The sequence below is a fragment of the Pteropus medius genome, unplaced genomic scaffold (assembly GCF_902729225.1).
Source record: "Pteropus medius unplaced genomic scaffold, Ma_sr-lr_union100, whole genome shotgun sequence".
In the NCBI taxonomy this organism is placed as follows: Eukaryota; Metazoa; Chordata; class Mammalia; order Chiroptera; family Pteropodidae; genus Pteropus; species Pteropus medius.
In genome coordinates, this window is record NW_024354875.1 from 23,042,886 (window position 1) to 23,068,284 (window position 25,399).

A 25,399-nucleotide genomic window follows, 5' to 3' on the forward strand; every position below is an offset into this window, starting at 1 on the left:
ATGTACAGGTGATACAGACACCTCGTCAAAGAAGATATGCGTATAGAAAATAAGCATGTGAAAAGACATTTGACATCATATATCACCAGAGAATTTCAAATTAAAATAAAAATGAGATACCAGTATGCACCTGTTAGAATGGCCAAAATCTAGAACACACAACACAGAATGGTAGTGAGGATGTGGAAGCAACAGGAACTCTCATTCATTGCTGGTGGGAATGCAAAATGGTACAGCCACTTTGGAAGACGGTTTGGCAGCTTCTTACAAAACTAAATATACTTTTAACAGGGATTAAGCAGTTGTGCTCCTTGGGATTTACACAAATTGAAAACTTACATATAAGCAAAAACCTGTGAATTGTTTATAGAAGCTTTATTCATAATTGCCCAAATCAGAAAGCAACCAAGATGTCCTTCCATAGGTGATTGGATAAACAAACTGCGGTACATCCATACAATGTAATATTATTCAGTGCTTAAAAGAAATGAGCTATTAAACCATGAAAAGGCCTGGAGGAACCTTAAGTATGTATTGCTGAATGAGAGAAGCCCATCTTAAAAGGTTACATACTGAATGATTCCAACCATATGATATTTTGGAAGAACGGAAAACTATGGCAAGAGTGAAAAGATCAGTGGTTACTGGGAGGGCGGGGTGGGGGGAGAGAGGTGGTGGAGAAGGGGAAGAGGAAAAGAGGCATGAATAGGTAGAGCATAGAATTTTTAGGGCACTGATATTATTCTGTATGATACTGTAATGGTAGATACATTTTATTATACATTTGTCGAAACCCATAGAATGTGCAACACAAAGAAGAACAAGATGAACCCTAATGTAAACTATGGACTTTAGTCAATAATACTGTGTCACTATGGGATCATCAATTTTAACAAATGATAGTATACTAATTCAAGATGCTAATAATAGGGGAGAGAGAGAGAGAGAGAGAGAGAGAGAGAGAGAACTCCCTATACTTTCTGCTCAAATTTTTATAAACATAAAACTGCTAAAAAATTAAAGTGTATTCTAAAAAAATCAAATCTAACCCTTTCTAACGCCTTCTAACCCTTTTCTTGCCTGTGATAGTCCAGTAGAAATGGGGTGATTACACCAAGGAAGTCTGACCAATGGGTCTCCAAGGAAAGTTACAGAGTGTGGTAGGGGACATCTTTGTTTACTGATAAGGAAATTTCTGAGAAGGGACATGACTTACCCAGGAGCACACAATGAATGCCAAAAAGTGAACAAGAGCCCAGGTCTTCTGCTGGACAATCTATTCCAGGTTCAGCAAGATCTTGCTCAATTTATTTATTTTCATTCTTCTCAGTCTATCAATAACGGGTTGATATACGAAACTCACATCCAAAGTAAATCCTTCCCAAAATACACTGTGTTTATATGTTCGAACATCCTAACTTTGGGATTCTTCCATCTTGCTAACTATAAAGTGAACAGTTCTATTCAATCAAGCAATTGAAAAAGTTCCTTCATTCCTACCTCAGGCACCAAAGTATATTTTATCTATATGGCTTACTTTGCATTAAAATAATTTTCAAATAATGGTTAGGTTTGCAATAGAATTGGCATCCTAATTAATCAATTTAATTTAGGCAAATAACTCATTTCAATAGTGTTTGGTTTAGAAGTCATCTGAACATTTTTTTCTACAGTTAACTCTGGTGTACACTTCATTTTTTATGATAGTATGAGAAAGTAGACTATTTACTGCCTCTGCATGGAATAATGTGGTATTTCATTAAAATATCTCACTATTATGTCCTACTTTCTAATCACACCTCGTGCCTTTTATTTTTCCGTCTCTTTCATTCCACTTACCTCCTCTTTGACCTCATTCCAGACTTCAGTCCCTTATCTTCATTTTTCCCTAGTTTTTATTCCTCCATCTCCATCCAGCCTGAATACCATGCAATCTCTTGTTCCTCTGTTTCATCCTACCTGGCCAACTCTGCACCTAGGGTCTCTTTCTTTTTCCTTTTTAAGAATAAAATTGTTTTTCCAGCTTTCTTGAGATATAATTGATATATAACATTGTGTAATTTAAGGCATACAACATGTTTTGATACACTTATTACCACCATTAGCTACATACTGCCATCCAGCCACATAATTACCATTTCTTTTTTTGCAGTGAGAATATTTAAGATTTACTTTCTCAGTAACTTTCAAGTATATAATATTGTTAGCTATAATTGCGATGTTGTATATTAGATTCCCAGAATTTATTCATCCTATAAGAGAAAGTTTGTATCCTTTGTCTGACATCTCCCCATTTTCTTCCCCCACTCCCCCCAGCCACTGGTAACCACCTCTCTACTCTGTTTCTATTAGTTTGGCTTCTTTAGATTCCACATGTAAGTGAGCCCATACGGTATTTGTCTTTCTCTGTTTGATTTCACTTAATGCCCTCAAGTTTCCTCTATGTTGTTTCGAATGGCAATTTCCTTCTTTTTCATGGCTGAATAATATTTCATTGTATCACATCTTCTTTATACATTTATCCACTTATGAACACAGGTTGATTCCATATCTTGGCTATATTGTGAATAATGCTACAAGAACATGAAAGTGCAGATATCTCTTCTTGATCTTGTTTTCATTTCCCTTGGATATACATCCAGAAGTGGGATTGTTGGATTACATAGTAGTTTTCTTTTTCTTTTTTTCTTTTTCTAGGATGAAGTCTCTTCTTCTTCACAGAAGAAACTTTACCAACATAACTGAGAACAGGTAGAGGAAATCAATTCTCTTGATAGTTGTCACTACAAGTAGATGACTCTTAATTTCATCTGTATCCAGTATGCCTCTTATGCAATCCTTTCATTTTGTCTTGGTCATTGTCCTCTCCCATTCCCCTCACTGGGTATTTCTCAGCAAAATATCTTACCTTTTACTCAATAAGAAAATGGGGCCCATCAGGTATTTTCAAATACTTATCTGCTCTCTACTTCTCTTTCATGCAGGTCTTCCTCTCGTGGCCTCAGAGAGAAAGACATTCTTCCCATTATCCCATCCAAACCTAGTTCCCTTTTCTGTGGGCTTAAAACTGCCCCTCTCGTCCCATCTTCTCCAAGATCTTCTTCCATTAATGACTCCCCATCTCTCCCCTGCATCTTCTCTTTGTCCACTGTTTTTGTTTTTCCCTCTCAGCTTCTAAACCAGTGAATCTCTTTTTCTCCTCCTTTGGGGAAAAAACTTTCTTCAACCCCACTCCTACCTGTAGCTACGGCCCAATGCCTCTCCTTCCCATCTCCACCATACTTCTCAAAGTTTCATATTCCCCATCTCCTAATTTCTCTTTCCCTTGTTAGCTCGCTCCCATCTGGGTTCTGCCCCTACCACTCTGCTGCATTTCCATTGGATCAGGACATCAATGTTTCCCTAATTCCTAGAGTCAGTTTTATCTGACTTTGCCTTTTTTTTTTTTTTTTTTTTTTTTTTAGCAATTTTAGCAATACTGACTTGATTCTATCTTGTATTAAAAGGGTATTTGGCCAGGGAACCCAAACTCTAGGATATCTCAGGATGGCTCATCAGCCCACATAAGGTTCCTGGGAAAGGTTCCTGAGCTGAGCATTGCTGAGCTTCATTTTGGCCTGAGATGTTAGGCCTAGAGCACACACAGAGGGTGAGTCTTCCTCTATGTAGTTTAGCTCCCCTGAGCCCAGAAGTGGGGTAAATAGGATGAAGAAGAAATGCTAATGAGGAAGACCAGTAACAAGGTCTGTGCAAGTAATTCAAAGAGGAAAAAAAAAAAGATAAAGGTTTGAATTTAGATAGTTAATAATGGAGATAACCACTTCATTGTGAGAAGTCTGAAGTAATTGACAGAATTGTTGGATTAGGGAGATGAGAAAGGGGATTTGAGGATGACTTCTGAGTTTCTAGGTTGGGAAAAAAAAGGGTATGTAGTGTCTTCACGTTAATTGAAAGAATAGAAAAAGAAGTTTCTAAAATTCTGCTTGGGATTAATTTAGCTGGAACAAAGAGAAATACACATATACTAAATTTGTTGAGATGTAGATGTTGTGAGAATGTTTTAAGTTAGAATACACATTGAATTAGAGGTAACTTTGCACAGATCATGAGGTCTCATAGAAAAAAATATCTGAGATCTAGTTAAAATTTGTCTTTTTAAGTAAGATAAAGTGGTTGAATAACAATTAGGTCTTTGTTTCTTCAAGAGGGTTTTAGGCATAAGTGAACCTAAGATAAAGGAATGTGAATCTCTGACTTTTTGTAGCATAAGCTCAGTGGTGGGGTCAGGATTGGGGTTTACCAACACCACAGCAGCTATTTGCAGGGGAGATTTCCCGGATAATGAAAGTAGCTCGCCCTAGGATCAGAGAAGGGAACATGCTATGTGTGTATGTGTATGTGGGGGGCGGTGGGGAGGGGGTTGGAGCAGAGGGGAAAATGGTGATCATTGGTGCCACCTTTGAATTTGTCTCCTATACCTGATCATTAGGTCTATCTGCTTGCTTTTTTAAGTGCCTGGTTTTGAAAGATCAATTTTGTCAGACCACATGTGGGGGTTGGATTAGTTAGAGAAGACTGGAAAAGGCTGTTTCAGCTCTTCTGAGACATCTGGAATAGGAGGGAATAGGGAAGAGAACACAATATGGGCAGTTCAAGTCTTCTGGAGAAGGACTTTCATGTAGATTGTCCAGTGAGAGCTGGAAATATGAGCCTGGAAGTAGATATTTGAATTATTGACTTAGAAGTGGTTGAAGACTGCCTTGGGGTGGGAGGTGGTGGGCAGGGTCTCCTGAGGGGAGCACAAAGAATGAGAAGTAAGTAGACCATACATAAATGGAATCTCTGCTGATCTAATAGTTAAAAGACAAGCTTATTTGGAGGAATCTGGAAAAGAAACTAAAATCGTATGTTCATAAATGTAGGAATGATTATATGTTCTCTTTAAAAATACACACAAATTCTAAAGGTTGCCTCACTTTACAAGAGCTGGACACTTTATTTCTTGTCATACTATATGCCTAAAATAATAAAAGCCAATCTAGAGATATATTTCAACAAGGATCAACAACACTTTTACTTAAAAAATAAAACAACTTTATTGTGGCATCACTACTATATATAGCTATGTTTTTCACATCAAGTTGATTTAGTTCTTTCAAGAAAGTCTTAATGACTAAAACTGTACAGATCATAGGGTAAGAGAACTAGTGTAACAAATTCAGTAAAAAATATTTTAGAAGAATTATACTATAATTTTAGACTATACTAAAACAGTCCTAGAAAATTATTTACAAATTCATCATAGTATAAACATTTTAAACTTTAAAATAAACCCATGGATTTTATACAAAAATATTCTAAAGTACAAATATAAGTTAAACACTGAATAAAACATTCACCATGTCCAGTGCAAACTATAATTAACAGTATATTCTAGGTGATAAAATTTAAACTGATAACCACAAAACAGTTTTTTTAATCATTCATAATTTTAAATATTTTAGTAGTAATCACAAAGTTTAGAGTTTCATTGTAAAGTTTTCACAAAGTAAAGAGTTTCACTGTAAAGTTTTTACAAATGCAAGATATACAGTTTCCTTCACAGACCCCTTCTCTTTAGCTCACGTAAAAAGGCAACAAAGTAATAAAAATTTCTTAGTCAAAAGTTGACATACTATGTCAAGTATCTAAATTGTAAAATTTTCAAAAACTTAGCTGATTCCCTTTGAAAAGGAAACAGGTATACGTTGTACATAAGAAAACATAAGAAACACACTGCTGCTACAGGATATCTAATCAATCTAAAAATAATGTTCCCACACTTCAGAAAAAATATTAAGTACTAAATCTTTAAAAACCATTGTTTTATGAATAATTATTGACAGAACAAAACTTTTAAATTTAATGTTGGTATGAGATATATTTGGAATAGTATAAGAAACATCTTGCCAAGTGGTATCATTTTGCTGTGTACAAAACAAACGTCTTATTGTTTAAAATTTTTCCCCAAATGCTACAAAGAACTATTTTAAAACAATGTTGATATTATTTACAGTTGTTTTTTACCTTGAGGTACTAATTTTGCATTTGGTCAGATCTTCATAAAAATTAAAAAGGAAGATGTGTGGCCTAATAATACATCAATTTAAGTTTTCTAAGAAGTGTAAAAACACCATTCAAATATACATATTCTAGTTACTAACCACATTCTTAGAGAGAAAACACACATTAAAATTATTACCCTACGAACAATTTGGACTTTAGTTTCAGCTTCTTTTACTCTCCATTCTATTAAGTAGAGTTATAAACATGGCATTTTGTGGATAATTAAATGTGGATACCAAAATAGCAACTAAACAACCGAAAAAGTACATAAGACTTCTACTTTGGAACAGAGTAAATACTGACACTGGAAGAATTTTATATGGCTCATTTTTCCTAACGTGGTAGTGCAAATTAGAAAACTTTTAGAAGAATTTAGTCATGGAAAGAAGGAAGCATAATCTCATCTTCATTCACTCCTTGTTCATATCGAACAGAAGAGAATCCCGCCCAATGCAAACGGTTCCTTTGGAAAAGGAACCAAAGCAGTCCGCCGATGAAAGCTAAGACACTTAGCACAGCAAATGTGATGGCTATTCCTCTGTAATCAGGGCCTAGAATAAGGAAAGTTTTAACATTGGAGGAGAGAAGATAAAAGTGATCATTATTGATTTTATACATTCTGCTGTGTGTCGCATATGCAAACCTCGTACAAATGAGACAAAATAAGTTACTGATTGTTTCATAGCATGAATACAGAATTCAAACCCATCATCAAATACTTAAGTGCTTTATTTCCAAATTTAACTGTTTTCCTTTTTATGCAGTTCCTCTTCATTGCTACAGCAATTTTCTTCCAAAGAAATTAAAGCACTATCGTTATTCTCACTTCCCCTTCCCATCACCCTTCTGAGAATATCACTCAGTATATTACCTCGCTTTGATAGCAATTTGCTAAAAGCTGTAAATCTTTCTGTTTGGCTTACGTGGGGCCAAATAAAGTATTATCTGCTTTAAAATGATTTAAGCCTTTAGGATGACCTCATTTAGTTCCTAGCTTTTCAATTTTAAATGCTGTTCCAGGGCCCTTCTCTGAATACTGCCAAGATGGACTCATTCTGTCCAATGGCTTTAATGCTGTCTCTCTGCTGACCTCCCTTCTCTCTCATGTGTCCAATGGCATCCTATACATTCCACATGGTGATCTCATCTCCATATGCTTAGTTCAAAATGGCCAAAACAGAACTCTTGGTTTATAATCCCCTAAGCCTGCTCCCACCTACCCCCCCAAATCTTCCAGTCTTTTTCTATTCCACTCAGAATAGAACCAGAACTCCTGACCCTTTCTTCCAGAGCCCTAAGTATCTGGCACCAGCCTACTTTCCAGTTCTTCCCTGAGCACTCAACAAGCTGGTTCTTCTTTAGGATCTTTCGGGCAACTGGTACCTTGGCCTGGTGAGCCCTTTCCGATCTCAGCTTCAAATGTCTCCCGTTCTTAAACATCTTGCTGATATCCCAATCTAGAATAGCCATCCCCCTGGTCTTGATCAGAATTTATAAATGTTTGATATTTTTCTCTCTTCTAAATATTCGCCTTGGTTACTTATTATCTGTCTTCCTCCACTAGATTGTAAGCCCTGTGAGAAAAAGTGTCTTATTTTCCTGTTCATAGGTGCATCCCAGCACACAGAACAGGTCATGACATACAGCAGACACTCAAAATATATGCTAAATTAATGCATGATTATATAGATACTGAACAACTAGAATTCATGTTTTATCTTTAATATTTGTACACCAAAACGAACACTTTTATGCTAGATCTTTAAAAATGTTGCTATGAAAAATTTGGAGATCTTTCTCTAGAAATGAAGTTATTAAGATAAGATTTTTATGGTTATTTTATATATCAACTTATGATAAAACATAAGTTCAAATTATGATTTATTACAGATACTAAGGACATTTTAAGTAATTAAATCCAGTTTTGCAATCTTGTTAAGTTAATCACGAGTTTTAAGGCAATGAGGAGAAAGGAAGCAAACTAACTGCAGAAATAGAGCTTTCACATAGTGAAACTATAGAACAAAATACATCTTAAGAACATTCTCAAAGAAGTGACCTCCCTAATATCTGGCAGCTTCCATTTTTCTTAGGAAAGAACTGTACTAAGTTTAGATTGTTTATTAGTTTCCTCTGGAAGTCCTAGGCATCTTATGCAGTTATTGTTTCTTATAATCTAATTTCCCAAGGGAAGGAATCTGACTTAAGATTTTTTGGATATACCTTAAGGACTTAACACTATAGGACCAAGTACATATTATTGAGATACACATTTCTTTCCTAACCTGTTCTGCAAAAATATTCCTTAAGGATAGGTTACATACTTACCCAGAGGAACTTTGCAGACAACTCTTCCATAGCCAAGTGAACATTCAACTTTTATCCAAGTTTCATTTGAAGCTAACAAAATGCTACATTTTCCACCATCACTCTTACGTTTATTTGCCCACTTGACAAATGTAACTTTTGATCCATCTAACCAATTCCAAGACTGGCCTAAAGAAAGAAATTAAATAAATGATATTTATCACCACTAAATTACTAAGGTAAGAAGGCATGCGGCTCATATAGTGCTGTGCAACTATTTAAAATGAAATTTATTAAAAGCGAAAAAATTTAAAAATCAGTCCATCAGTTACACTTGTCACATTTCAAGTGCTCAATAGCCACATGTGGCTAGTGACTACTATATTTGATAGTACAGATATAGAACGATTCATCTTTGCAGAAAATTCTATTAGACAACACTGTATAGAGTGTAATGTTTTGATTGAAATGCAGAATTCTTACACATTTATTGTGTGATGGATAGGTTTCTAATGACTCATATGCTCCTCCCTCTCTCTGCCCTCAATTAAAAAACTTGTAACATTAGAGATATGCTGGTGGGGAATGAAGGATCCAGGAGGATCTACACAGGATGACTGTCTTTGTCTTTCAGCTGAGGTAGCACCACCTTATGGTGATAATGTAAACACAATTCACAATTCATTTAGATGGTCAACTTGGAATCTACTGGCTTTTTTGACATGTACTTAATATTTCGGATTTCGCATTTATTTCAATTATTTAGAATTCAACTTTGCATAGAATATGAAACAGACTTCCTACTTTTCTGTCAAATTAGTACTCTGAATTCATTCTTTATCAATTTCAAGTTCACTCAAACCCTGGAAAAATTCTTCCACGGATCTTTTTGAACCAATTTTCTGTAATTTTACTATGCTAGTTCAAAAAAAAAATCACTATTAATATTTAATTTTGCTCTATGGTAAAAATGTTCCAAGAGAGAAGGTATCAACAAGAAGAGAACTTTCTGAATAACAGAGTTATAAACCAGAAAAACTGTACAGACATGAGAACTCCAAGGGAATTAAGGGATGAAATTCTTGTGGGGGCGTGGGCACACAGATATTGCTATAGACAAAAAGAAATGTCCCGTTGATCCAAGTATCTTAAGCCTTTAGAACAATTCCAGTTGATTTCAACTGATTTTCTATTTCACTAGTGTTTTTCATCATTACTAATAAGTCACTCACTGATTAATTAGGAATTTATAAGCCTCCAAAAAGCAGACCTAACTTGTTCATCAAGAAACATTTGAATTAGCCACCACTTGACATTCTCTAGCAAAGGTGGCTTGGTATTTAGGACAAGTTAGAACTCTTTGCATACTGCACACACAAAGATGTCACTTACTGGCAGCATGTCGAGATAATCCAAGCCAAACTCGCATGGTAATATTATTATTTTCTCTCATCAATCTACTCACGAATTTATTCTCATCTTCATTCTCTATGGTGACAATAGTTGCAGAATGATCTGTTGAAGGAAAACAACCCCCAAACTAATTAGCTTTATGCAAACTAGGGAAGTGTTTTTTCTCAACCAGCTACTTGGAAAGAAAAAAAACTATCATGATCAAGAAATTCAATCTTTACAAAGAGAATGTTTTTAAAATCTGATATCTGTCAGATTTTTATAAGTATAGCATTAATAGCTTCACCAAAAAAAGTTAAAAATATTTCTAGATTGAAACTTTGTGTACAGGAATTTTGTTTCTTCAAAATGTTTATCTGATCTTGGAACTGCCTAACCAGTGTCCGAATAGCTAGGCATAAGAAGTGAGGTATGTGATGGTAGAAAAACGTATTTCCCTACAAATTTTCAGCACTCTTTCCTCAACAACCATTACTGTATAAATTTGCTTCTGTTAAAATGAACATTTAAGCAATAGGTTTGGGATATTGGGGAGCAATGGGTGGTCTCCTAGAAGTCACTTCACAATTTGAGCATTGGCTAAATTTATCATGGAGTCAATCATTACTGCTCTTTCTAAAATAGTTAAATCTGAAGACAATAAGCCCTATCCCCTACGGCAGCGGTCCTTAATCTTTCTGGCAGCAGGGACCGGTGCTCCTATGAGAATCTAATGCCTGTTGATCTGAGGTGGAGCTGAGGTGGTGATGCTAGCCCTGGGGAGTGGTTGCAAATACAGATGAAGCTTTATTCACTGGCCTGCTGCTCACCTCCTGCTGTGCAACCTGGTTCCTAACGGGTCACAGACTGTACTGGTTCGCGGCCCGGGGTTTAGGGACCCCTACCTTATGGTGTTCAGACAAAGTAAGCATTCCTATTGTAGAATGGATGCTTCTTTGATTTTTTACCCTGCTTGAGCTAAGCTTACTTATTAATAACTAAGTAATGGAAAATCTACAATTTTGTATTTATTACTTAACCAACTTTACAGAAAATTTACCTCTTAATCCCTTCATGTAAGCATATCTAGTTCTATTTAAAATCATTTCCTTTGTCAGTATTTTCACATAACCATTCACTTAGCAATTTTTATGCTATTTCTTCCAACTTACTTTTATTTTTCATGTACTTATTCTTAGATTGACCATTTTTGGTGGCTCTTTCAATATTCCAGTGAACTCATATATCATAAAATACTTAACCACGTCCCCAAAACTGGGCAATTAGATTATAATGCTATTATAAATAGTGAGTGCTTTAAAAATATTTTCAAAAATATAATCATTATTTCAAACTATTTCCTTAAGAAAAATTCCAATGATTAAATTATCTAGTCAAAGAAAATCAACAAATTTTAACTCACCAAGTTCTGAACAAAACTGTTTGGCTTCTGAGAAGCTATGCAATGCCTGGTCAGACATGTAACAGTGGTCCTTGTACTGGGTCCACTGTGATTCATTCCCCTTTATTGCTGGACATCTCGATGAGTATGTATGAGAGGACACTTCTTTAGCTGTAAAAATGTGAGACATAACTGTAAAAATGCACAGAAAAAAATGACTGATTTAAAAATCTCATTAAATGTCGCTATTTGAAACTGTGGTTCCTGTGGGTAAGAAGCATTCGACTCAATGCGCAAACCAGAGAAAGCTACAGCCCATACTCTTAATTAGCTTTTTGGAATATTATATTATATTACATTACATTATGTTATATTTATTAAATGAAATACCATTTTTAAAACTTAGAAGACGGAGAAAAGTACTTAGCTCTCTCAGACGGATTTAGCCTAAAGTAAAAACTATCGGAAAGGCAGAATAGGAAAAGCAGCAAAGACAGGCTAGGCAAGCCTGTTAACTACTTTGAAATAATAATTAAAATTTTTTCTTTCTTTGGATTTCTTTTTATTTTGATAATATAAACCTAGTTTTACCTTGCCATATACAGAACTACTATTAAAAATCACAACCACAAGTGAAAATTTGGTAGTTTACAAATGGCAACATATCAGGAAAGCAAAATCTGTCTCAAAAAAAGAGAGGTGTGGATTCTCAGCTCTTAAAAGTTCCCCTGGTTTCCATTTAAAATGTTTAATTTTTAAGTGGACCGTATAACACAAGAAGCCTGTGTAACGTAGCCTGCACCTCTTAATACCCATTATTAATTCCAATTCGAAGTGAGCATGAGAACTAGAAAGTAAATCGTCAACATCCTATTTGTTTGGACTATCTGAATCAAATATCTGACCTGGTATGGTCAGTAATCTCAACCCGAACTATTGCTTTGTATACATTATGTATGGTCTGCACGTCTTTCAGTAACTGAAGGCTTTTTCTGCTTTTTTCTCCACGTCTCAATTTGGTATGGTTCTTATTTGTGGTCTCTGTGATTCCAGAAGAGTGGTTGCTGCCGTTTCCTTCTTCATGAGGCTTTCTAATGGCTCTTAATTCCTTCTGCTTCTCTGTCTTCTGTTCTTCCAGCTGGGCTTGATCTTCTTTGAACCTTACTTATTTAATTGGCTTTTGCTTCCATTCTTTCCACTACTGTCCTTAGTTTGAGCTCTAAGTCTTCCTTCGGTTCAAAAGTTGATAACTCCTAGGTAAGTTTTGCCCAGGAGTGGCTGATGATCAAAGCTCCTTTGTAAATTCATCTGTAAAGTCTTTTAAGACTTGTGACACCTCTTCATTAATGCTGCTGGTCGAGGGAGATGTTACTCGCAAGTTCTTGCTTTTACCACCTTGTGAACAGTTGTTTTCTGAAAAATATATGGTTGACAATTCCATTGCTCCACAAGGAAATAATATGTGTTGCTTCATTTCATTGGTTGCCAATGCATGCCTAGGACTGGCGGGCTTTTCTGAATGGCTTAGCTTAAAAAACAAAATTCTTATACTGAGAACATAGAAAAATATCTTATCTTTAAAGTCTATTTGTTTCTAGTCCAGTCTGCAACTAGGCTGTCTTAGGCTGCATATATTTTCTTTCTTTGCTGCTATTCATGGAGTTTTGCTTCGAACTCTTGCATTTTCTTTTCTGCCATGGCCAGCACTGTACTAAGTTTGTTATATTCCTGTTGAAGAAGACTCATTTCTTTTCATTGTGGTAAAATACACATAACAAAATTTATCATCATAACTTTCTAAATGCACAGTTCAACGGCATTAGGTACATTCATCTTGTTGGGCAATTATCACCACCATCTGTCTCCAGAACTTTTTCACCTTACAATACTGAAACTTTGTAACCATTAAATCAAATCTCCCCATTTCTCTCACCCCCTAGAAATCACCATTCTACTTTCTGTCTCTATAAATTTGACAACTCTATATACCTCATACAAGTGGAATCATACAGTATTTGTCCTTTGTGCCTAACTTATTTCATTTAGCATAACGTCATCAAGGTTCATACATATTGTAATATGTGTCAGAATTTCTTTCCTTTTTAAAGCTGAATAATATTCCATAGTATGTATATATCATTTTTCTTATCCATTCATCTGTCAGTGGACACTTGGTTTGCTTCTACCTTTGGGCTCTTGTGAATGCTGCTGCTATGAACATAGTTGTACAACTATCTGTTTGAATCTTTGCTTTCACTTCTTTTAGGCATATACCCAGAAGAGGAATCAGATTATATGGTAATTCTGTTAAATTTTTTGAGGAATCACCATATCATTTTCTACAGTGGTTACATACCATTTTACATTTCCACAAGCAATGTACAAAGGTTTCAATTTCTCTACATCCTCACCAACACTTGTTATTTTCTCTCTGTTTTTCTTTTAAAAGATCCAGTTTTTTTTTAAGTTGGCTCTTGTTTTTAGTTTCCCAGGGCTGCCATAACAAATTACCACAAACTTGATGACTTAAAACAGCAGAAATCTATTCTCTTACTGTTCTGGAAGCTAGAAGTCTGAAAATAAGGTGTCAGCAGGGTTGGTTCTTTCTGGAAGTTCGGAGGGAGGACCTGTTTCAGCTCTTTCCTAGCTTCTGGTGGCTACTGAAAATCCTTGACTTGTAGCTGCATCACTGCAATCTCTACCTCTGTCATCAAATGGCCTTCGTCTTCTGTGTGTCTGTGTCTCTCTCCTCTTATAAGGACATCATCCCTGGATTTAGGGCCCATCCCAGTCAAGTATGACCTCATCTTAACTAATTATGTCTGCAAAGACTATTTCTAAATAAAGTCACAGTCTGAGGTTCTGGGCAGACATAAACTTTGGGGGAACACTATTCAACCTAGTACTGAATTTTTGTTCAATTATGTTGTCATTCTCCTTCATTCTCGTTCATCCTATAAAGTCTGTTCCTCTAACTCATTTGTCCTCTTCATTTTTGTATATTTTATCATATTTCTCATGTATTCCATTTTCTTTCTCAAAAATTACATTTATTCACTGTTCCTAACAACTGACATGGCAGTTCTTGATTGTGCTGTTATTTCTCATTCTTTATATCGTTCTCCCCACTTTCTTGAATTCACTTGTTCCTCATGATAAGATTTTCACATGTTCTACTGCCTGAATCCATTTAGTTCCAAATGTGGCATATTTTCTTGAGGATTCTTCAGGGCAGAAAACATGGCAAGCACTGAGAACCAGAAGCTTCAGAGACCATCACTGTCACCACCTCTTGGCCTGCCCAACATGCCTTTGCAGCTTCCGGCTGGTCCAGGTTCTTGTGCTCTTCCTCAAGGTTCATGCCGCACCACCAGGGACAGCCCCAAGTCCAGCCCCTGATGGAAGAGGCTCTTTCCTTAGATTTTCAGGATCATATAAGTTTGGAAAACATTTAGGTACACAAAGCTAATAGCCTTCTTTACTACAGAAACTCTCAGAGCCATCACTATGGTAGGTCACCTGAGGCATTTCCCAAATTTATATGCTATGGAACACTTTTTTGAAATGAGCATTTCAGCCTTCAAAATCACTGCTAAGTGAAATTAAAATTCACAAATTCTAGAGTAAAACTTACCTAACGAAAGAATAACTAAGACTTTAGGAAAAAATTCCCTGAATGGGCATATCGTATTTACTTCTCTTCACAAAGCATAAACATTATTTTTATGGGATTTATGAATAAACCTTATTCAAAATCTATAAAAATTCCTTTGAGCACTTAATCAAATGCATAAAACAAATGTCATTTTAGTAAATATAGAGTTATATGAAATCAAGTCTTACATTTTGTAGGTTTATAACAAATAGCACCATCTTTAACAGAGCCGCAATTTTCATGTTCCCAAATTCCTTTTGGAACCAAGAGAACACAATTTCCAGAAGATTTTTTTTCTTTCCATGGGATGTAGTCAAATGCACTGCCATCAGACCATTCAAAACTTGATTCACTTCCCTGTTTCGAGAATGATAGAGATAACCTGAATCTAGATGTATGACTTCAAAAGAACATAAAAAAAGAACATATATACTTTAAGAAATATTGGAATGGAGTGTTAATTTTTTGCTTACAAGTACTGGTCTGGACTTATTTGTAAAATCAGGAAGTTACTTTCGATGCATTGATTTGAAATATTTGAAACATTTGCTCTGGAACAATTTAAGTAGTATTTTACATCTAGAGACAGAATTACTATACTCTGCCTCTAGGTTTATTCTTTTTAAGAATGAGCTTATATAACACTTGAAATTAAATGACGTGCAAATGGCTTCCATTTGTCACAATTACAGATTTCAATCCCAACCTTGATATTATTCTAAATATTGTTTTTTTATGTTCTATATTTTTGTAGTTTGTGTCTCTGGCTACATTTTTTTTTTCATGTTATAAAAGCTGTCAAGCAGCAGGGGGCTAGAAGAGAAAAATACTTCCCAAGAAACTCATATGGGAAGATTATTTTTTATTTTTCCTTGATTTTATAATCCTAATTTACCATCCTTTGTTAAATTTCCTCACTTCGTTCTAAAGATTATTTAAATTAGACTTTCGTTTGTAATCTCAATAGATGTCTATTTTTGGTACACTAGACATTATTATAGGTACACAAATATACTCATTAGTAGGATTCGAATAGTGGCACAAAAGATGTCCTTACTAGCAGATTATTCTTAAACAGTGCTAATTTCTAGGGGGAAAGTGGGAAGAAAATATACATTTATTAGTCCTAATGTTAAAAATTTTATTTGGCACCTTATATAAATTTTTATGTTAATCTTCAATATAATCCTATATTAAGGAAAATATTATCATTCCAATTTTATAGATGAGGAAATAAATTCACAAAAGTTAAATAATTGCTCATGATCACCCAACATGTAAATGGAAGACCCACCATTAGTCCTGGAATTGTTTTTTTCTCATTCTGTGCTATTCCCTTTTGCCAGCTTTCCATTTGGTCTGTCCCCAACAGGTTACAGAATTGTTTAGATATTACTCTCCTGGGCACTCACAGTGTTTAGGGCAGCTGCAGTCTTAGCCATTTGCCGTACTGCACTCTACAAATATAATTTTCTATTTGTTCTTCGTTGTGAAGAGGTAAGAAAACATTATGCTATGCAAATAAAATCCCAGAACTTAATCTGATGTTATATTTTGAATTAATATTTTATGTTCATATTTCCAAATCTGTAACATATTAGGAAATTTTCTGGAAAACAAAACAATACTTACATCATGACTTGAGAGCCCAACCCATAGTGGAAATCCATCACGCTTTGCGATATCTTCCAGAAAGAGCTGGCCGTTTTGGTCATGAACACTTGCCAGATGACCTCCACTTTGAGAACATATGTTTAATGCTTCATACCATGTTACTTTTTTTTGAATAACACTATAAATACCATCTTCATATGGAATAAACTGTGGCAGAGTAGTATTAAATTCTTCCTTGTAGTCGACTATAATATTAAATTAAGTGTTAGTGATTAAATTTAAATTATTCAAAATACACATTTTGGGTAAGACTGGTCATGTAGTGACTTTAAAAGTTGAATAAAACTGGATTTCTTATTTGGAAGGGCAGTCAAATTTATTTTTCTTTTTGCCATGGCACATATAACAGGCTCTAAAATATTACAGTTGTCTGTTTGATTAAAAAGAGGCATACATATCGTTTTTAATTGAAGGAGCTCACATATTAATTGGAGACAGAAAACGACACTTGAAATGAGGGCAAAACAATTATCCTCTAGAATATGTATGACTGACTGGAGAAGGAGAAATTCATAAATCAGGTATCCAGAGGTTAGGTTAGGTGAAATTAGGACTAAAAGGGAAAAAGGCAATCATAAAGTAAGCTCAAAACAAACAAACAAACAACAGCATTAACAAAACCACAACGATGAGGATATTTGAAAGGGACACAGGAGCCAAGTGAAAGAGCTCCCTATGGCCAAAGTTGGAACAAGGTGAGCAAAATATTAAATAAGATAGCATATTGAATTATCACCCAAATATAAAATAAATAACCATGAGCCCATACTGAATAAAATGGAGGAGAAGAGACAAACCTCTAGTGCAGTAGAATTCCAGATAATTTATTTAGATATTTTCCCCTTACACAAGTTAGGGATAACGTCTCACTCCGTAAGTGTGGACTGAGTACAGTGACTTCCTTACAAAGAGTACGGTATGGAAAGGGGGGGACAAGAAGAACTTTGCAGTGGAGAAAGCTGAAAAATATTACCTAGAGCCAGATGATCAAGGTTAAAATCAACAGTGATGTCATGTTGGTAGAATATACCCTCATATGATGTGATGAAAACGATACTTTACCTCTGTGGTTTTCCCCTAAATACCAAACTCACAACCCCTATTTAATCATGAGGAAAAAAACCAGCCAACGAAAATTGAGGGACATGCTATAAAATATATGACCAGTGCTCCTCAAAACTGTCAAGGTCATCAAGAGCAAGAAAAGTCTGAGAAACTGTCATAGCCAAGACTAACCTAAGGAGGCATGACGACTAAATATAATATGGTTTCCAGGATAGAATCCTGAACAGAAAAAGAACATTAAGTAAAAACCGAGAAAATCTGAATAATGTATAAACTTCAGTTAATAATAACCTATCAATATTGGTTTATTAGCTGTGACAAATGTACTATACTAATGTAAGTTGTCAACAGCAGGGGAAACTGGTTAGGGGATACATGGGAACTCTATGTACTATCTTTGCAAATTTCCGTAAATCTAAAACTATTTTAAAATCAAAAGTTTATTAAAAATGTAAAAAAAAAAAGAAAGAAAGAAGGTGAAAGACTTCTTGGCAGGTAAAAACGATAAAGGTTAAAATGAGGACAGACATACTCTGTACATTGGGATAACTGGGATAATTGAGAGATTAGCCTGATAGAAAAAGATCCTTACTGAGCCAAGAATAGGGGAAAAAATGGGGGCTGGAATAAAGCCTAGAATTTTAGAAGAGACAGTGGTTTCTACAAAGTCTCAAAAGATTATATGGACTCAAAGTAATTGATAACAGAAAATCCCTGGAGATTGTTGATGGAAATGATGCTTTAAGAAGTTATTCTGTAGCACTATGAAGGGAGAAGATCAACTTGAATGTATGTGACCATTATAGGCTCCATGTTAGCAGAGGGATTAGAACAGAGTGGCCATAAAATAATACTTTTTAAGCTGTGAAAAAAATTTAAGCTGACATGCTTTTAAAAATAGATTTAAGGAATTAAGCAAGGTTGAGAGACATTCATTTTTAGCCTGGAATGTCAAAACTTTACCCAAACACACTTTCTTATTTATAAAAATCTTATCCATCCTTCAAAGCTCAACCAAATTTTACCTCTTCCACACAGTCTTTGTTTTCATTATTCCTGTTTTCATTGATCTCTTTTGACTTCTCAACAAATTTAAGCCTGTACCAAATAACCTAAGACTATTCTACATAAAACAACAATAAAGAAATCAGTGGTGTCTCCCCAACCACATTTTACTCCTAGAGAGAGAGACCATGACACCAGGAACTGTCTTTTCTTCCTTTGTAACCTCTGTAGCACTCTCATAGGGCTGAAGACAGAGAAGGCGCTCAAAAAATCCAATTGCAAGATTCCCACTAGTGGAGCTAATGACCGTATATTCTCTTTCCCTAGAGTGGAACTATATTAGCATACTTACCCATTTCTATTTTACAAGCAAGAATGCTGTGCTGATAAAAGTAAGAAATGTCTTTAGTCCCATCAAAGGTATGAAAATCCCAGAAGCCATCAGTACTCAAGCCAGCAAAAAACTGGCCACTTTTTACATCTGGTCTTCCTGCTCTCCAGTGCGTATATGACAGCATGGTCTTATCAGACCACATAAGAGAATTACCTAGAGAAGAAACGTTTTTTCTACACTTAGAGATTAATTCAAAACTTGAATTATAGTTACGAAGTTAATATTTCAAACAAATCTTTTCTTTCTTCTTTCCCCACCTCCTAAAAGGTTGTATGATTATCTGTATCCCTCTAAAATATTTTCTGATTATAATAGTAAATTGTGCTTATTTTTAATTTGGAAAGGACAAATTATAAAACATGAAAATTAAAATTTGCTTAAAATTCCAATTCTGTAATAATTTTACATTTTATCTTTTATCAAATATTCACTTCTCCTAAATATACCTTTAATTGTAATGAAAATGAATGTAACCATGTTATAAAAAATAATATATTATAAAACTAGTCTCTTCTCTGGACCTAAACCATGCACAATTGTGCACATTTATGTCAACTGATTTTTGACAAGGGTGCCAAGACAATTCAATGGTGAAAGAATAGTTCCTGGGAGGACAGGGTATCTATCTACATGTAAAAAAAATGAAGGTGGACCCTTTCCTTTTATCACATACAAAATTAACTCAAAATAGATCATAGACCTAAATGTAAGAGCCAAATCTATAAAACTGTTAGGAGAAAACATAGGAGTACATCTTCATGACCCTTCTTATATATATACAATTGATAATACAATTCTCTGACTATACGGAAAGACATTAATTATTCACCTTAAATGACTGAATTGTATGATATGTGGCTATATTTGGATAAAGGTTTTGGAAAAACAAGTTACTAGGTCTATTAAAATTATGAATTGGTATGAAGAGTGATGTCATTATTACCTACACCTAGCGCTTGTTATCCTGGTTATTTCTACCTTTCACTAACTGCCATCTCCTACGGCATCATACCTAACATCTGCCTTCAGTAGTAACACACCAGAAATACTGAACATATGATTCGGTTCTTGCTTGCTGCTTTATATCACCTCATGTCTCTCAGTCCCTGTTTTCCTCTCCCCAAATGTTAAAGTTATAATTTTCTGGGTAATATGATAGACGATGGTATATTTCTGAAGTTGCTATACAAAAGGGTCACTTTTTCACTTGTCTTGAAATATATTTCAGTTGACACTTGGTTTCTCTTAGCAATTTCTATGCATGGCCTTACTTTTGAAAAGTCAGAACTTTTTAAAAAACAAATCCTTAATCTCCGGATGTAAATTAAGCCAGTAAGAATTAAATTTAAATAAAATTTCTTGTTTGCTTAAAACATTTTTCTACAGGTTGCTCATATGTCTCTCTCTATATATTTAATAGAAATATTGTCACTCAGATATTTTATTAAAAAACAAGATGATTAAAAGAAAGCCTACAGATCTGAGAATGCTTTTCAGAATACAGAATACATTTTCAGTTGTTTCTGATAATATAATTAACAAAGTACATCAGAGGGTACGATTGAAATTTCTTAACTAAGCCCCTGGGTGTGGCTTGAACTGCTAGGAAAGAGTAGAGAAGGGAAATTATTTTCCACCATTTAACTCTAAGCTTGGTGGTAAAGGCATTTCAATGGCAGAGCAGAGACACAAAAGACATAGATAGCATAACTTGGTATTTATGTAAGTTATGTTAAGTGCATAATTATAATTTTATATATTGATAAACATATACTTTGAAGAACTATACTTTTATAGCTTGATAAGCAAGTAATTTATAACGAAGTCTGAATGTAAATACAGAAAATCAGCAGATTTACAACTTACTTTCATAAGTTAGGCCTAATATGACCCATGAAGCCACATAATTGAGGTGCAGAAGTTGCTCAAGAACAAAGTTATTCTCTTTTTCATCTCGAATACTCAGAATATGTGATTTTGAATCTGTTAAATAAAAAGTAGTCAATAATTTAAATAATTACTTATCTAGAACATTATTTTGTTTGACGGATTTAGAAAATTTTATTTCCCAGTTTAATATACACCCAAGCCTGAATGATAGCAGAAAATAAGAAAAATATGTCAATTAAAACTACCTTGTTGTACTAAAATGATTAGGTTAAGAAGTTTTTAAATATTTTGATGTTAAATTGGTCTTATAGAATAGTGACAAACTAGTAGATGAGTAGAGAATTTAAAACATTGATTCACTTCACCTTTCCCCATTCAAAGCTTACTTTGAGTTGATACAAACCCACCTATATTAATGACACATTGTCAAAGACTATAATAAATAAAAGCTCTTAAATGGGCTATAAGACAGGTTTTCCTCTTTCTTAGAGATCATATTTATATCAGAGTTAAAAAAGTTTGGTATTTTCCAAAGCGTTCCTCAGGAAATTAACAGGAGTTCCTCAGAAAAGGACTACATGGATAAGAGCAGTATTCTACATAGTACTTTGGGGAATAATGGTTTGACATTTTCCATAACAACTTTCCAGAAAGTTCATAGGTCCAATGTTCAGAAGTTATAAATCCTCAGTGGATCTCATAGAAAATATCTGAAGAGTTTTGAGAGCCGGAAGTGTGAAATATGTATTTCTTTTAAGCAGAACTGTTTCTTTGTGGCTTTTCCAAGCTTTCACCACTCAAACTAACCTATTTTCATGTTGCTCGCAGCCTAGTTTGATTTAATATCCAGTACTCTGCTCTCTAGTGTCATTTCTCTTCCTTTTAAAGCAGAACCCATTTTGTTTATTCTTGTAAAGACAGACTATTCTCTAATGGATGGGCAAAGAAAGAAGTAAATCTTATATGTTCCATTTTTAACTAAACACAAATTTTAATACACTGTCATTGATAATGTAGATATTAGGAGATGAGTATTTTTGAGATCTAGTTACAAGTGCTAAGTAGAAATATTTATAACACACTCAGGTGAGATTTTTAAAAAATGAGTATAATGTAATATACAATGACCTTATAATATACTTACTCAATTTCTGGCATCTAGAATGAACATCACCTTGTGTTCTCTCCATATACATATTCTTTGTTATCATGAAATTGTAGCAATAGTTCTGAAATGGTATCCATGGAGTATTTAAAACAGGAGATGGACATCGAACACTATTAACTGGTTTGACCTCTCTTTCAGTCTCATCTAGAAAAAGAATTAATGGTATAAATTCTCATTTTAGATAAAAATGTTAAATTCTGTTCATAATAATTAAATTTGATTTGTAGGAAATATTCCGGAAGCCAAGAAATAATAGCCTGGTGATGCTCGTCCCGCTTCTACTGAAATATAACATGACCTCTTAAAAGGTTTTTCTGTAGTAAAGAAATTATTTAACACAGTAATTTTCTTTCCCATGCTGTGGAATGGAAGAATGTTAAAAAAACGAGGTGCTATTAGGTTAAAAGTAGTTTCTGTCTTCCTGCATCTCCAAACTTCAAATACAAGAGGCCACTTCAGAGAAACTATACATATTAATAATAGGCATCTACTATAATACTGAGAATTCATCTTCAAGTTTCTGGTTTCTGAAATCTTCTCTAATTAAAAAAAAATGAAACACTGAAATGAAATATTTGATGTTATAAATAAGTTATGGCTTTAACCAAAGTAAACAGAAATAGTTTAAAATCTGAAATTAAAAAAATTCGATTACGGCTTTTTTTTTCATTTTGTGAAAAGGCCACATTCAAGAAGCTGCAACTATAGATATGCTCTACTCAAAAACAATCAAACTGTTTTAGTATGTGGTAGAGACCATTCAGAGTCTCTCTCAGGTCACAACTACTCCCTTTGTCTGTGAAGTTGTATCTTTTTTTTTTTTTACCCCAAACCCTCAAATGTGGACCCCTGGCAGTCGTAAACCACTTTCCCTGCTGAACTAGAGTATGCATATTTGACTCAAGCTGAGGCTTTCAGATTCTCTCTAAGAAGCTGAAAAATGGAATTCAGAGACAGTCAATTCATCTCCAGCTGTGGTTATAATTGAAAGCTGCAGAGCTGCCATGTTTTACCATGTGCAGAGAGAAGCAGAAAGTATATAAAGAGAAGAAGGCAGATCCATCGAGAGAAACTGAAAGGATGAGTAGAAGACAATATCTCTTGGGTCCTGATTCCCATTCAGTTTCTGATTCCTATTCCACGTGAAGCTTAGTCCTATCCCCAGTTTTGAAGATCTAAATTTCCTTTTTGGCTTAAGCAAGCTTGAGCTGGTTGCTGTTACAACCGAATGGAACTTAACAGTGACTCATAGAAGAAATTTTAGTTGTTAAGAATTATAAAAGGTTTCTCACAAATAATAAGTTTTCTATAAGAATGTAAACACAAAATATACGTAAAATGAGGCTAATGGGGACTTCAAACTAAAAAGTCAATTATCAGTATGCACTGACAAAGATAAACATGTCTAAAATAACAAATTAATGACAAAATATTTAATATATAATAATTCTACTCAAATACTAATTTTCACAATAAATTTTGTTGTAAAAAGGACATGATTATCATTTCTTTAATTTCAAAAACCAAATTTGAGAAAACCACTCCCCCAAAATTTCACTACTCATCAGACTGATAGTAATTTAAGAATTAAAATATTTGCATTTAGCATACTTCCTGGATAGTAGCAAATAGCACCCGGTTGATTAGCATCGCAATCAGATGTTTTCCAGAATCCATCAGTGTCTAATAATACACAGTCCTCAAGCTGCTCATTACTTTCAGCCCAGCGAGTAAATTGAAGATATTTCCCATCTGACCAACCGAAGTTGAGTTCATCCTGCAAGGGACAGAAATGCATTTCAAGTGGCAATACCTCACGTTATCCTTTTTGTATTACGTTGGCCCTCATTGTCAACCTAATGACTTTTAATTTTAACTTATATTTAACACACTTACACAGCACTTACTGTGTGCCGGGCACTGTTCTAAGTGCCTCATAAATATTAACTTATTTAATAGTAATAACAACCATATGAGATAAATACTATTATTATAGCCATTGTACAGATAAGGAAACTGAAGGCATATAACATGCACAAAGGTTACAAAGAATACAAACCGCAGTGCCGGGATTCTAATCCAGGCCATTAGGCCCTAGCGTCCATGGTCTGAATTATAATGCTTCGCTGCCTCAAACATAATTGGCACTGTGGGTTGTTGCAATCAGAAAGCTAAAATGAAATGAAGACCACCATAAGCCCCGATAGAGACGATATATAGTTGTGGAAAGAGTATGGGCTTAAAAAAAAAGGAAAAAGAAAAGAAAGAAAGAAAGAATATGGGCTTCAGAGCTAAGCATACCCAGTTTTTGAATTCTGGTTCGGTCACTTATTAGTTTTTGATTGTGAGTTTACCTCGCCAAGTTTTTATCCCCTCATCTATTAAATGGATGTGACGCTTAACCTCATGGCTGGAATTAACGGGATAACATGTATACAACACATAACTCAGTGACTGGCTTTTATACAAAAAAACTACATAAATGTTAGCTCCCTTCTTCTTAACCCTTCATACCTCGTGGATCTCACACCACTGTTTTCACTCTTGTCTTTAGGGAGAGCGTCCTTATTCACTGTATTTTATTGTACACTCAAAAAAGTCTGTGAATATCTGTCTTTATATCCTGACAAGGTCCTGATCACCCACTTATCTTGGGAGATGCTTTACAGAGCAGGTACAGAAGTCTAGAAGATGTATTGTAGGGCATGGCCCTGTCTGAGCGTCTCCACGGTGCTGTCAGAGCACCAGGCCCCACGCAATGACCCACGGAGCTAAGCTTTCCTGAGGTTCAAGGCAATTTTGCATCACTGGTTTATTGGAATATCGGGAAAAGGCTCCATACAGTCTCCTTTGTGGACCATAAATAGCAAACATGGTCAAGTCTCAATACCACCAGTGTTTCATTCTGATTTGTTCTCCACCAGCATTCCAGTTGTAACCTTGTGACTCTTTAATCCCCAGGTAATATGGCCTCAGATGTGGCCTGGATTCTGTCCCCTTGCTATATTCCCACCTAATCTGGGTCCCTGGGCCTTTGGAATTTGTATCCCTCGTAGATAAATCGTCCCACATCTTCTATCCCCACTAAATACTAAATCTCTTTATTAAGACTATATGTACCCTTTTACTAAATTTTTGACCTTAAGTAACATCCGTCTTTCCAAGAGAATAATTTACTTTCAGCGCCTGCAAGGCAAGGCTGTTTGTTTTTCAAATACCAGAGGGCTATGAGAATGGGGTAGTCAGTAATTTTATCTTTCAGTCATTTCCTTTGAGGTTTATGTCCTTCTTATCATTGCAAACTCCCAGATTCCCTTCCTTTTTCTGACACTCAGTGAGAAT

The 25,399-nt window shown here is 34.8% G+C and overlaps 1 protein-coding gene across 4 annotated transcripts in view; it reads right to left on the reverse strand.

The window, feature by feature from the left end:
- The window catches only part of LOC120597059 (CD302 antigen), a 107,096-nt gene that overhangs the window by 28,187 nt on the left and 53,510 nt on the right, over window positions 1-25,399 (reverse strand). For 3 of the 4 annotated variants that reach the window (XM_039855735.1, XM_039855734.1, XM_039855733.1), the window contains exons 26-35: window positions 23,669-23,834; window positions 22,034-22,201; window positions 20,866-20,982; window positions 18,958-19,152; window positions 16,494-16,720; window positions 15,050-15,218; window positions 11,228-11,377; window positions 9,805-9,927; window positions 8,434-8,601; window positions 5,072-6,656 (exon numbers count right to left, since the gene is read on the reverse strand). In XM_039855735.1, the coding sequence (XP_039711669.1) occupies window positions 6,478-6,656; window positions 8,434-8,601; window positions 9,805-9,927; window positions 11,228-11,377; window positions 15,050-15,218; window positions 16,494-16,720; window positions 18,958-19,152; window positions 20,866-20,982; window positions 22,034-22,201; window positions 23,669-23,834 (1,662 nt within the window). In that variant the 3' untranslated portion in view covers window positions 5,072-6,477. Of the gene's footprint in view, window positions 1-5,071; window positions 6,657-8,433; window positions 8,602-9,804; window positions 9,928-11,227; window positions 11,378-15,049; window positions 15,219-16,493; window positions 16,721-18,957; window positions 19,153-20,865; window positions 20,983-22,033; window positions 22,202-23,668; window positions 23,835-25,399 lie in introns of those variants that run through there. The other variant, XM_039855738.1, reaches the window with a different exon arrangement.